Raw genomic sequence first — 12,558 nt, forward strand, 5'->3', positions numbered from 1 at the left:
GAAACATACACAGTTATTGATAATTTTTTTGAGACAGGGTCACACTGTCGCCCAGGTTGGAGTATAGTAGCACACAATCTTGGCTCACTGCAACCTCCTCTTCCCAGGCTCAATTGATACTCCCACCTCAGTCTCCTGAGTAGCTGGGACTACAGATGTGTGCCACTAGACCTGGCTAATTTTTTTGTATTTTTTGGTAGAGATGGGGTTTCACCATGTTGCCCAGGCTGTTCTCTAACTCCTGGGCTCAAGCAATCTGCCTTGGCCTCTCAAAGTGCTGGGATTACAGGCGTGGGTCACTGCACCCAGTCAAGAATTTTTAAATATTTTCTTTAAAGACGGTTCTCGCTCTGTTGCCCAGGCTGGAGTGCAGTGGCACAATCATACCTCACTGTAACTTTGAACTAGGTTTTGCTGGGACTACAGGTGTGGCCACCACACCCAGCTAATTTTGAAAAATTTTTTTGTAGAAACTGAGTCTCACTATGCTGCCTAGGCTGATCTTGAATTCCTGGCCTTAAGTGTTCCTCCCACCTTGGTGTCCCGAAGTGCTGTGACCCACTGTGCCTGGCTCATATTATATGACTTTTGTGATCAGATATTGAAGATCCATGATTTAGCTTGGGACTAAATTCTGCTAGACATTTCAAGCATGAGAACTTACATAAACAGAAATGACAGTGACATTTGATCTTAAAGCAAACTGGGAAGCAGTGTGTGTGTGGTTGTCATATGGCAAACCTCACTAAAATGCAAGGACAGAATATGCAAATATGTTTTAAAGGAAGCTAAAGTAATGAAGCAAAATGTAACTTTGAACAATGGAGACTATCACCTATCCCTTGGATTTGCGGCCTCACACCTGGCTGATAATCCAATTAGCCAGAAAGCTTCTTAAACTTTTCTTCAGACTCAGAGAGTCTGACTCAGCAGCTCTGGTGTGAGGCCAGAAAGCTCTGTATTAAAAGGTGTCCCGACCAAGTGTGATGAGCAGCCAGGTTCCTGAGTCATGGCCTCATGTCAGCATTTCCCGTAGGGACTAGCAGTTCTGTGGGATGTCAATAAGTGTTCTTAAAAAAGGGAATTGTGGTCAAAGAAAGTGCTTCCTTCTAGAACCCTTTACGATGCTAATGTACATGGCAAATCTCCAAGATTGTACATTGTTTTGCAAACATATTTGACCATAAAATCTCCTTCCTCCCCTGCAGAATGCTGCACAAGACTCACATGGAGAGATGTGAAAAACTCCCAGCTTTAAGGTCATTGCTGTAGATGTGGAAGATGAATAATTTGATAGATGTTGCATGTTAATCTTTTTATGGGAATGTCCTACAAGGAAACTTGTGGGAAAGGCCAGAATTTTCCTGAAAAAATAGTACAGGACTTTTCTCTGGGATTCAGGCCAGTGTTTCATTGAGACTCTAGATTTCCAGAGCTTGAAGCAGAGTACCTATTATTATGGTTGTTTTCATTAAATAAATATACAGAGTCATGGAGGTGTGCTGATCACAACATCCTCAGAGGCAGGATCTTGTTTGTCATGTCTATTGAATTATCCAACCAGCTATGCATGTAACTGTGCCCCTTCCACAGAAGATACTCTCACAATGCAGGCTGACTGACAAGAACATTCCAAAGTGAGAGGCCAAAGTCGGGGGTGGGGGGCTCACAGGAAGGAGACAAGATGACTGTCTTCAAATATTTGAAAATAGAGTAGATTTGATCTGTATTTGCTCTAGCTCAAACTGAGGGGAGGCAGATTTCTGGCTTATTAGAAAACTGCTCTTTGAAACCAGCCTTCTGCAATGGAATGGGCTTTCTCCCAAATAAGAAGCATTCTGAAACTGGAAGGAATTATGCAGACAGCAGATGACCACGGTATGTGGTGGGAGGTAGCACAAGACTGTTTAGAGTTCTTACAATTTAAGCTTGAGTTTCTAACTCCACTGAATTCAAGGTTCTGTAAACTTGCAAGATGGATACAGATAAGGGAAAGCTTGTTTCCTCAAATGAAAACTTAGGAGGTTGGGTTGGAATTAAAAAAAAATTACTGGGACTCTTTTTTTTTTTTTTTTTTCCAAACAAAATCTTACATAGGCTCCAATTATATACAAAATAATTAGCAGTGGAGCTGGTCGGAGCCGCTCTGGTGAGGCGTGGAAGGAACTAGGAGCTCTGCCTACGTGGCCCTCTCATACTCCTGGGGTTCCAGGATTCTTGGGATCCTTCCACAACACTTTGAAAACCATTGGGGTAGATAATTCCTGAGTTTGGCAGGAAAGCTCTACAGTTCTGACTTGAGGCACAAAGAAAAGATTTCAAATATCTAAACAATTGTCACTTTGTTCTTTGTTTTATGAAATGAGAACCTGGTACAAGATAAACATAAAACTATATGTATATTTATTTTTCTTGGCTTTGGGCATAATACAAATATGGGAATTTTAAACAACTACTTGGGATACTCACCCCTCAGAAGCCATTACTGGGAGATAGAATATTTGACTGTAATTTTTCATAATTAACAAGTATTTACCAATTAAATTTTGAATGTAAGAGCTCATTCACAAAATTCTCTTCCTCAATATGGGCAAAGCTTGCAAGATGAGCTCCAAATTCTTCGCAAAATGCTTCAGCTTCTCTCCATGTTCTTTTCATCAGAACTTTTTCACTATGAAATACCTGTATAGTAAAAGAAAATAAATTAACATTGTTATAGATAAAGTCAGGTTGTTAAACTCTGTTCAAGAAAGTAACAGTAATATTAACATAATCATCATTATTATTTATAAAGAGCTTGATCTAGTGGGAGGAAGTAATATTTACTGAATTAGAATGTGCCTAGTCATCACAAAACTATTAGTTCCTTTTATCCTCATAACAAATTTCTGAGGAGAATATAATAAACTCAGTTTTATAAATGAGCTTTTTGAAGAATTTTTTTTCACCCTAAATCTTCTGTGACTGGCATGTACTTGTCCCTCAGTAAATATTTGTCAAGAGATAAATAAAGTCAGGCCAAGAGAGGTTAAGAATTTTAGGTCACACAGCTATAAACTGGCAGAGCTAGAATTAGACCTACAATACCTTGCTTCCAGAGTCCATAAACTTCCATCCCACCAGATTGCCTTCTGACAGATTAGAATTAGCAGATTGATCATTACTCTGGCTGACCCAGGGCAAGAAATGAGAAATTAGACCTGGGACCTAGGGTAGCTCTATTTCTAGAGTCTTTGGATCTTAGTTGAACTGGCAGTGCAGTGGTTCAGCTGTGCCTAAAATCTCTGCTGCTTCTCAGCTGTCTTCATGGTGGCAGGAAGAAGCCAGATGAATGGAAGGTCTTCTGTTGGCTTTATTTAAGATCGGGGAAAGGAACTGAAGACCCAGAGCTTGCAATCCCAGTCCTCTTACCCTTCTTATTTTTAACTGCCTGGCACTAAGCCTGAGCCTCTGATGCCAGACAGGTACACCCTGTGGCCAGCCCTCACCAGGCTCTTACTTGCTGAGACCAGAATGAATAGCTTTCCAAGTCCTGTGGACCACAGCACAACCTTTCCGTCTTTTAAATTATATGTCAAAACTTGCCTCCTCTGGGAACCTCTTCCCGAATCACTATAAGCTCATAAATCCTACCACCATGCCTATCACACACACCATGCATTTGTTGACATATCAGGGTGATATATAGTAGAAAAGGCACCAGACCAGAAGTCCTAAACCAGGCATTTATTCCAACTCTGTCAATAAATAATCGTGATCTTGGGCAAATTACTACATTTCACAGTCCCCAGTTTACTCATCTCTAAGGTTTAACTTATTAATGGGCGAGGCCACTTTTGGGCCTATTATTCTATGAATGTAATGTAGGATTATACATGTGTACAATTTAAATCGAGCACATTCACAGCTGCTTCATGCCATCTACAAGCTACAACAGTTCCAGAGATAGAGTCTGTCTTCATTCTGCTCTGCCTGTGCAGAGATGCTGGGGAACTTTTTCCCAAGATTTAGTGAACCCCTATTTGTAAAATAAACCAAGACAAAACCACCAAACATTTTTAAAAATCATATTTCAAAAAATGTGTTTCTGACAAGATTGTAGGAACTAATTTAAATGTAGGATCTAAAGCTGATTTTAAAAATAGAAATGTCTTCACTTATATATACACACACATACATACACACACACATATATACACATACAAATCAACCGTACGCATTAATTTGTTTGATCTTCACGTGTCTGGCAAGCTGCAAAAGCTATCCTTATTAGTAATATTGTATCATTCAATAATAAAAACTTTATTTGTTGGTTTACAAACAATTTGAAATTATACCATTTAACACCCTCTGAGTGTCTACCTCCTTCACTTAGTGTATGAACAATATTGACTGGGGCCTCAATATTGCAGGAGGACAGGTCCCCAGATGACCCTTGCTGACCCAGCTCTTCCTCTTTTTCTTGGCAATTCTCAGGCAGAGTGTACCAAGAGTGCAACGTCCTGAGATAAGGAGGAACTGTCCTTATCCCTCCTAGAATAGGATGTCTTGTAATACTTTTGCTCAGTGATTCAGGTGGCACCTGGGATATAAAACCCCGAGAGAAGCGCTTTGGGGAGCCCTCAGCTGTCATGCAAAGTGGGGCATGTGCAGACAAGATTCCATCTTCCTGGGGGTGCTTTCCTGAGCCTTGGGGGAATGGCTCACCATGGATCCTAGGCTTCGGTTGCTTCTTGCTGCCTATCTGTGAATACAAGTTGAGCATCCCAAATCCAAAAATCCAAACTCCAAAATGCTCCAAAATCCAAAACTTTTTGAGCGGTGACAAGATGCTCAAAGGAAATGCTCATTAGAGCATTTTGGAGTTTGAATTTTCAGATTTGGGGTGCTCAACTGGTAAGTGCAATGCAAATATTAAAAAAAAAATCTGAAATCTAAAGCACTTCTGGTTCCAAGCATTTCAGAAAAGGAGTACTCAACCTGTAATAAAGTTACTTTGCCCATCTTGTTGTGTGGGAATTCTGTCTCACCAGATTCATACTCTGGCAGCCAAGTTTGTGCAAAACCTCCTGTCAGAGCTAGGAACTTACGCAGAAACTGGTTAGGTGTTTAGAGTCCTCCCCCAGGAGTGATAACCAGAGCATGGTGCCCTCCTTCCAGGTATTAATATTAGCGCATGCTATTTCTTTTCTTTCCTTTTTTTTTTTTTTTTTTGATATAGAGACTCGCTGTGTGACCCAGGATGGAGTGCTATGGCGCAGTCTCGGCTCACTGCAACCTCTGCCTCCCGGGTTCGAGCCATTCTCCTGTCTCAGCCTCCTAAGTAGCTGGGACTACAGGTCCATGCCACCATGCCTGGCTACTTTTTGTATTTTTAGTAGAGATGGGATTTCACCATGTTGGCCAGGCTGGTCTGGAACTCCTGACTTCAAGTGATCTGCCTGCCTTGGCCTCCCAAAGTGCTGGGATTACAGGCGTGAGTCACTGTGCCTGGCCCTGTGCATGGTATTTCTGCTTAACAGATATCAATCTTCATGAGGAAGCCTTCAATATCACCAGGATGTGTCAATTTTTTTTACTTAAAAATTATTTGGAATATGATTGAAAGGATAGAGACAGGCAACAAATGTTGATTAAGCACCTGCTGTCTGTCAGGCACTGTTCTGGAAAAAAAAAGGGCCCCGGAATAAAGGAATTTGGGATACATGGATCAAATTAAAATAGTGTTGGTCCTGTTAAGAATGTCCATGTAACCTTGGTATCACCTTGAAGCAACTGGCCAGACCAGGCTCTGACTCCCAGTCCAAATAGCAGGGGTGAAAGGGCCATCTCTCTTCATACTCTGCTTTTTCCTGATTTTCAACTGGCTGCTTGCACAAGGACATTGCCTTAAAGTGCCGACAGTGCTTCACTTCCCAGCGACCAAGTGGATGCCTTCCTCGCATGGCAACACAGCCACCACTGTAGCCTAAAAGCAGAAAACAAGCATTTTTAATACCAGATGACTAAAACGTTTTGTGCTCAGAAGACTGCTCTTTAGAGTGTTGAATAATTGACATCTCATAATTAAGCACCCAGACAAGAGCAATCAAGATGAAAACGAATGTCTTATTGACCTGATTATGTCATTTCTCTTCATCTCTGGAGAAAAGAATGCAAGATGGGAAAGAGAGAAAAGAGAGTGTGAAGGCTGAAATTTGGACCTTGTCTGCTTTGTGCTCAGATGGCAAATGATGAGGAACTAGTAGCTATTCCTATCTGGAACCAAAATATCCCCCATATTTCAATATTGTACTTCAAAATCCCATTGTGAAAAATCAACAATGAAAGGTGCATAGTGCTCATCCTCTAACAACTGGATTCAACAGGGGAAAATATGTGAATAACAGATTCAAGGTAGACCACAAAGTATACAACAGAAAACCAAACTGTAAACCTTGGAAGAATGAAGAGAATGAGATGAATTCTCTAAATGAGGTAAAGATCTGGGGGCAGGGACAAGGCAGACATCAGGGAAAAGGAAGACAGAATTAGAGAGAGCGAGAGGCTTTTATATGAAAAGCAAAGTACTGAGATTTTCCCTCCCACCTTCATAGTATATGTGAGATATTGGAAAATGTGATATACTAGTTATGGACAAAACTCCACTTTTTTCTTTGTGTATGCTTGAACATTTTAGAAGGTAAAATGTATTTTTCCACAGAAACAATTTATAAATTAAGATTCTTAAGTTTGTCAGCAAAATCTATACAACTCATATGACAGCAAAAAAAAAAATACACTTCAAATTTCAGTGAAGAACAGTAGAAAGCAATTCTATTCCAAAAATAGAATTAAAATGAGTAAGAATGAGCTTGTTTTTTCTTGAATCCTGGGTGATCATTTAGTTAACTAAATTCACATTCATCAACAACAATAAAAAATTGTACATCCGCAATGTGCTCAGCTAGGCTGTATATTAACTGCTTGAAAAAAAGGATGAAGCAAAGCAAACCAAAAACCAATTCTTACTTTAGTGTAAGACACAGACACATAAATAAGCAATTCTAATAAATATAATGTGTAAAGTGCTACAGTAAAAGGTGTGTTCAAAGTTCTGGAGGAGACATCAGAAGGGGTGATGGAGCCTGTCCAGAGATGTCAGTAAAACATTTGCAGGAAGTGACAATTGAGCTGAATTTTGAAGGATGAAAAGGAGAAATGAGTTTTCAAGGCATGCTTGTAAAAAGAGAGTGATTATAGATGACTGACGACTTGCGATGATTCTGTACCTGAAGGCTCTTTAAAAAATGTCGTCACTTGCTACTTGATATTTATCTTGCTTAATTTCCCTTCAGAAGTAATGGCTTCAATTTTTTCAGATACTGAGTACCTGGCATTGTGCTTGTCATCTATGTTCTGATTGTTTTATGCTCATGGAAAGACACAAGAGAGGGAAAATGAAGAGTGCAAAGGAGAAGAAAGAAGACAAAGGAAGACATAGAGCATCTCTTTAGGAATGGAATAATTTGCTAAAGAATGAGTGTATGAGTGTTTGTGTCTTCAACAGCGCTGGCTGCACAAGTGTGTTAGGCACCAGCATCGCCATGGCAAGATGGTTCTGATCTGGAAGAACCCCCTGGGCCTCTGTGATGAATCAGAGACCCTCAAAGGTAAAAATGTCCAGTGGTAAAAGAGGAAACACGCTATGTCTCACATAGAAGAAAAGAAAGTCAAGGAAGAGTTGGTGCATCCAAAGGCCATCGGATGGCTCTACTGGCCCAGAACAGCTAGCTGGTGTTAAAGATGCAAGGTTGTGGGCAGGCAAGGGGGAGAGATTATAGTATGCAACTGCCCCTGCCATTAATGGAGCTTTGCAGGCCTGTTGAATAATTTCAGAATGCAGCTCACAGTCCAGCTGGATCATGAACAGTACAAGAGATGCTGCATGCTCTGTACAATAAAACTGAACTGGAGAAATCCATGTGGAAGCCCCAAATGCAATATACTTGTGGAGCTGCTCTAGTTGAAAGAGAAGGGAACACACACATCCTGCTCCATTCCCCCGTCCTTTGAGGGGCCCCAGTGGAACCTCCAGTTACTGCACAGCACAGGCAGGAAACCTCATGGAAAGAACTTCGGACTTGGAGCGTGAAGTTTGGGGTTCTAGTCTCAGCACAAATCTTTAGTAACTGGAAACTTGAGGATGTGAATTAATCACAATAGGCCTTGTCTAAAATATGTGAATAATAATTCCTTTTCTTCTCATGGGTTTTCATGAAGATCAAATGAAATAATGAATTGAAAAGCACTCTATAAAATATGAAGAGCTAAAAATACCCCTGCAATGTTGCTATTATGCTTATGGCCATTTTCACTACAAAAACTAGGGTTTTGTGGCATAAGTTCTGCCTGCATGTTCAAAGAATTTTTCAAAAGTTTGAATCAGCAAGTTTGAAATGTAATATACTTTTTTGTTGGTCTTGCATTTTGTCTCACTTTCCCACATCAGACAATGATTAAATAGCTTTGGTTTTAGATGCTATAAGATATTCGACTCATCTTCATTAGTGAAGAAGGAGATGTTTGTGAACCACTATGAAGATGAAAAGTGCTGCATAAGTGTTATTGGTATTCTAAAGTGGTTAACTTAATGGAACATTTGACCCAAATTTTAAGAGTCTCAGCCCCAAAGAAGCAGTAAAGCAGTATAATAAAGGGAGACCAGGCTAAGGGAGAGATAAACTAAATTTATAAGCCTATATCGTGGGGATGCTTGCAAAGCCAAATAATAAGGGTAAGGGTGTGGGAAAGAGCAGAGGCGAATTTTCTTTCAGAGAAGTTGTTCTTAAATTTGATAACTCACTTCCCACTGGAGAAGAAAAATGATTATTCTCAGAGGTGAATCTCACATTTTAACAGATTCTCCTTACCTGCCTTACCCCCACCCCACTCACTCTCTCCTGCAAACACGAATGGGGAGACTTTCTGTCAATTAAGAAATTCTGATTCACCAAGTTATCTATGCAAAATTAAGTGAGCTGGGAAAACCTCCACTGTCCACCTCCCTGTTCAAATACCTAAAAACAAACCCATTGACCAAAACTTTTTGTGCTGGCTTTTCAGTGCCTCTAGACAATTATTTCACTTGAGTCTGCCTGCTTATTTTCTGGTTCCCTGCAACAACCCTTTACATCCTCATCTCTCAAGTCCTCTACCCTCTCACCTTCCCTCTCTCTCTCCTTCTTCTCTCCTCTAACAGAGAAAAGTGAAGCTCTTTGGGTAGGCAAGGCAAGTTTCCTGCAATGCTGTGTATCTGCCAGGCACTGTGCTAGGCAATTTCTATGGTCTTTTCCCTATTTAACTCCAGAAACTCTTCGAGACAGGCATTAGTGCCTGATTATGCAGTTGGAAAAATTAGGGCACAGAGGCTTAGTAACTTGCCAAAGGCCACAAACGTAGTGGGCTTGCTCCAGGATTTGAAACCAGATTTATTTGGGTCTACTGTGAGACAGGCACTGTGCTAGGCAATTTATATGGTCTTTTCCCTATTTAACTTCAGAAACTCTTTGAGACAGGCATTAGTGCCTGATTGTGCAGATGGAAAAATTAGGGCACAGAGGCTTAGTAACTTGCCAAAGGCCACAAACGTAGTAGGCTTGCTCCAGGATTTGAAACCAGATGTATTTGGGTCTGTGAGACAGTATCAAGGTACAGAGTGAGTGGGTGGGCATTCAATAAGCAGTTGAATAAACGAATGAATGAGTTCCCCTAAAATTATGCTCCTGTTCCATGGAGCTCTCTTGCATCCCTCTGATCCTGTTTCTCTCCTATGTGTGGCCACAGCATTTCCTTGAAGATCTACTGTCACATTTTTACTTTGCATGACAGTTACTTATATGATTATGAGGAGATATGGAAATGTTCTAAGGGCTCTCAGAAATGAGACTGGGTTTATCCTTATTTATATGGTGGCTCGTTTCAGAGCTCTGATGAGCCTTAAAATGGATTGGCCTCTCTAGTGTCTACTGATGGGACAGGCTGAAAGTGCAGGGCACTTTCTTTTTCTTTTTTTTTTTAAGTTTTTCTTTCTTTTATTATTATACTTTAAGTTTTAGGGTACATGTGCACATTGTGCAGGTTAGTTACATATGTATACATGTGCCAAGCTGGTGCGCTGCACCCACTAACTTGTCATCTAGCATTAGGTATATCTCCCAATGCTATCCCTCCCCCCTCCCCCCACCCCATGACAGGCCCTAGTGTGTGATGTTCCCCTTCCTGTGTCCATGTGATCTCATTGTTCAATTCCCACGTATGAGTGAGAATATTCGGTGTTTGGTTTTTTGTTCTTGCGATAGTTTACTAAGAATGATGATTTCCAATTTCATCCATGTCCCTACAGAGGACATGAACTCATCATTTTTATGGCTGCATAGTATTCCATGGTGTATATGTGCCACATTTTCTTAATCCAGTCTATCATTGTTGGACATTTGGGTTGGTTCCAAGTCTTTGCTATTGTGAATAATGCCGCAATAAACATACGTGTGCATGTGTCTTTATAGCAGCATGATTTATAGTTCTTTGGGTATATACCCAGTAATGGGATGGCTGGGTCAAATGGTATTTCTAGTTCTAGATCCCTGAGGAATCGCCACACTGACTTCCACAATGGTTGAACTAGTTTACAGTCCCACCAACAGTGTAAAAGTGTTCCTATTTCTCCACATCCTCTCCAGCACCTGTTGTTTCCTGACTTTTTAATGATTGCCATTCTAACTTGTGTGAGATGGTATCTCATTGTGGTTTTGATTTGCATTTCTCTGATGGCCAGTGATGATGAGCATTTTTTCATGTGTTTTTTGGCTGCATAAATGTCTTCTTTTGAGAAGTGTCTGTTCATGTCCTTCGCCCACTAAGCAACTTCAGCAAAGTCTCAGGATAAAAAATCAATGTACAAAAATCACAAGCATTCTTATACACCACCAACAGACAAACAGAGAGCCAAATCATGAGTGAACTCCCATTCACAATTGCTTCAAAGATAATAAAATACTTAGGAATCCAACTTACAAGGGATGTGAAGGACCTCTTCAAGGAGAACTACAAACCACTGCTCAAGGAAATAAAAGAGGATACAAACAAATGGAAGAACATTCCATGCTCATGGGTAGGAAGAATCAATATCGTGAAAATGGCCATACTGCCCAAGGTAATTTACAGATTCAATGCCATCCCCATCAAGCTACCAATGCCTTTCTTCACAGAACTGGAAAAAACTACTGTAAAGTTCATATGGAACCAAAAAAGAGCCTGCATCGCCAAGTCAATCCTAAGAACAAAGCTGGAGGCATCACACTACCTGACTTCAAACTATACTACAGGGCACTTTCAAGAAAATAAACCTGACTTACTCTACTGGGATCTTATTTTCTTTGTCACTTGCAGATTTCCAAGGGTTTGGAACAATTGGGTTTAACATGCCCCGGAGTCATCCCATACGAATGAAACACGCCAGGGGTATCTAGGTCTAGAAACAAAACATTTTTCACAGAGCCTGAGTTATGGAGGGCTGCAAAGGAGTGATTGAAAGTGTTTATTTTTCTCAATACAGACACCTATGAGCCTCTAATATAACTTGGAAAAGTGTTTTCGAATGTCTTAACAAGTACAGACTCATCTATTCTCTTTCACCATACAGCAACCTCCACTTATATTGAATCTTTAATCTAGGGGTACAAAGTACATTTTAGTTTCTAAGCATTAGCTTCTCCTTGAATGAGAAGCTAATTTATCATCTTTCCATTTAATCAGTGGCAATAATTAGTATGGATGAAAACCATTTTTCCTGTTTCACCTGAATATTTCATTTCTCTTGAAATACCAAGTGTCAGAGAGTCCCTTTGTTGTTGCTTTTTACTAAAAATAACAGGATTTTCTGGTGTTTTGAGAATGGGAAATTTGGCATGAAAGAAAGGAAATCCAGTTAAAATATAGGTTAATTAACCTTGTAGTCCTGAATTCAAATTGTAAATATGAATTTGAACTCAAAAAGTGTTTAATTTACACACACACACTTCCTAGATCTGTCCATTGAAATGGCCTAGAAACAACAACAAACCACAAACGACAAGCACCCTTAAGCCCAGACTGTGATGCTGAAATAATATCATTTCCCATCAAAAGAAACCAGGGTTCCTTGATGCAATGGACGCTTCTAGGTCTGCAGCAGAAATTTATATCTTGTCATACCAGATAGCAAGGACACTATCAAAGACTACTAGGATCACATCAGAAGGATTCAGAAGATATTCCTTGAAGAGATTCCCATCACAAGGCTGGGGCAATTTGAGCATTAAAAAGGATAATTGCAACGGACTAAAACATATCAAATATGTTTAAAACCCTTACTCCATAGTAATGCTAAAAAAAGAAAAACACCTCTAATGGGTCACAGATGAAGGATGCTAATGCAAAAATAATCATTTTGAAAGCTAGTAAAGGGAAAGAACTAAGCGTTTGTTCTGTGTTTCCTACAAAAATTGTACCACGGGGTAACAAAAATTGATTAAAAGG

The 12,558-nt window shown here is 40.1% G+C and overlaps 1 protein-coding gene across 10 annotated transcripts in view; it reads right to left on the minus strand.

The window, feature by feature from the left end:
• PLA2R1 (phospholipase A2 receptor 1) overlaps positions 1-12,558 on the minus strand; it is a 139,639-nt gene that overhangs the window by 58,869 nt on the left and 68,212 nt on the right. For all 10 annotated transcript variants that reach the window (XR_008546609.1, XR_008546608.1, XR_008546607.1 and 7 more), the window contains exons 12-13: positions 5,766-5,968; positions 2,537-2,682 (exon numbers count right to left, since the gene is read on the minus strand). Coding sequence is in view for 7 of the 10 variants with exons in the window: in XM_054679060.2 (XP_054535035.1) it covers positions 2,537-2,682; positions 5,766-5,968 (349 nt within the window). In the remaining 3 variants the exon portion in view is untranslated. The remainder of the gene's footprint in view (positions 1-2,536; positions 2,683-5,765; positions 5,969-12,558) is intronic.

This window comes from Pan troglodytes, chromosome 13, assembly GCF_028858775.2.
Source record: "Pan troglodytes isolate AG18354 chromosome 13, NHGRI_mPanTro3-v2.0_pri, whole genome shotgun sequence".
Taxonomy (NCBI): Eukaryota; Metazoa; Chordata; class Mammalia; order Primates; family Hominidae; genus Pan; species Pan troglodytes.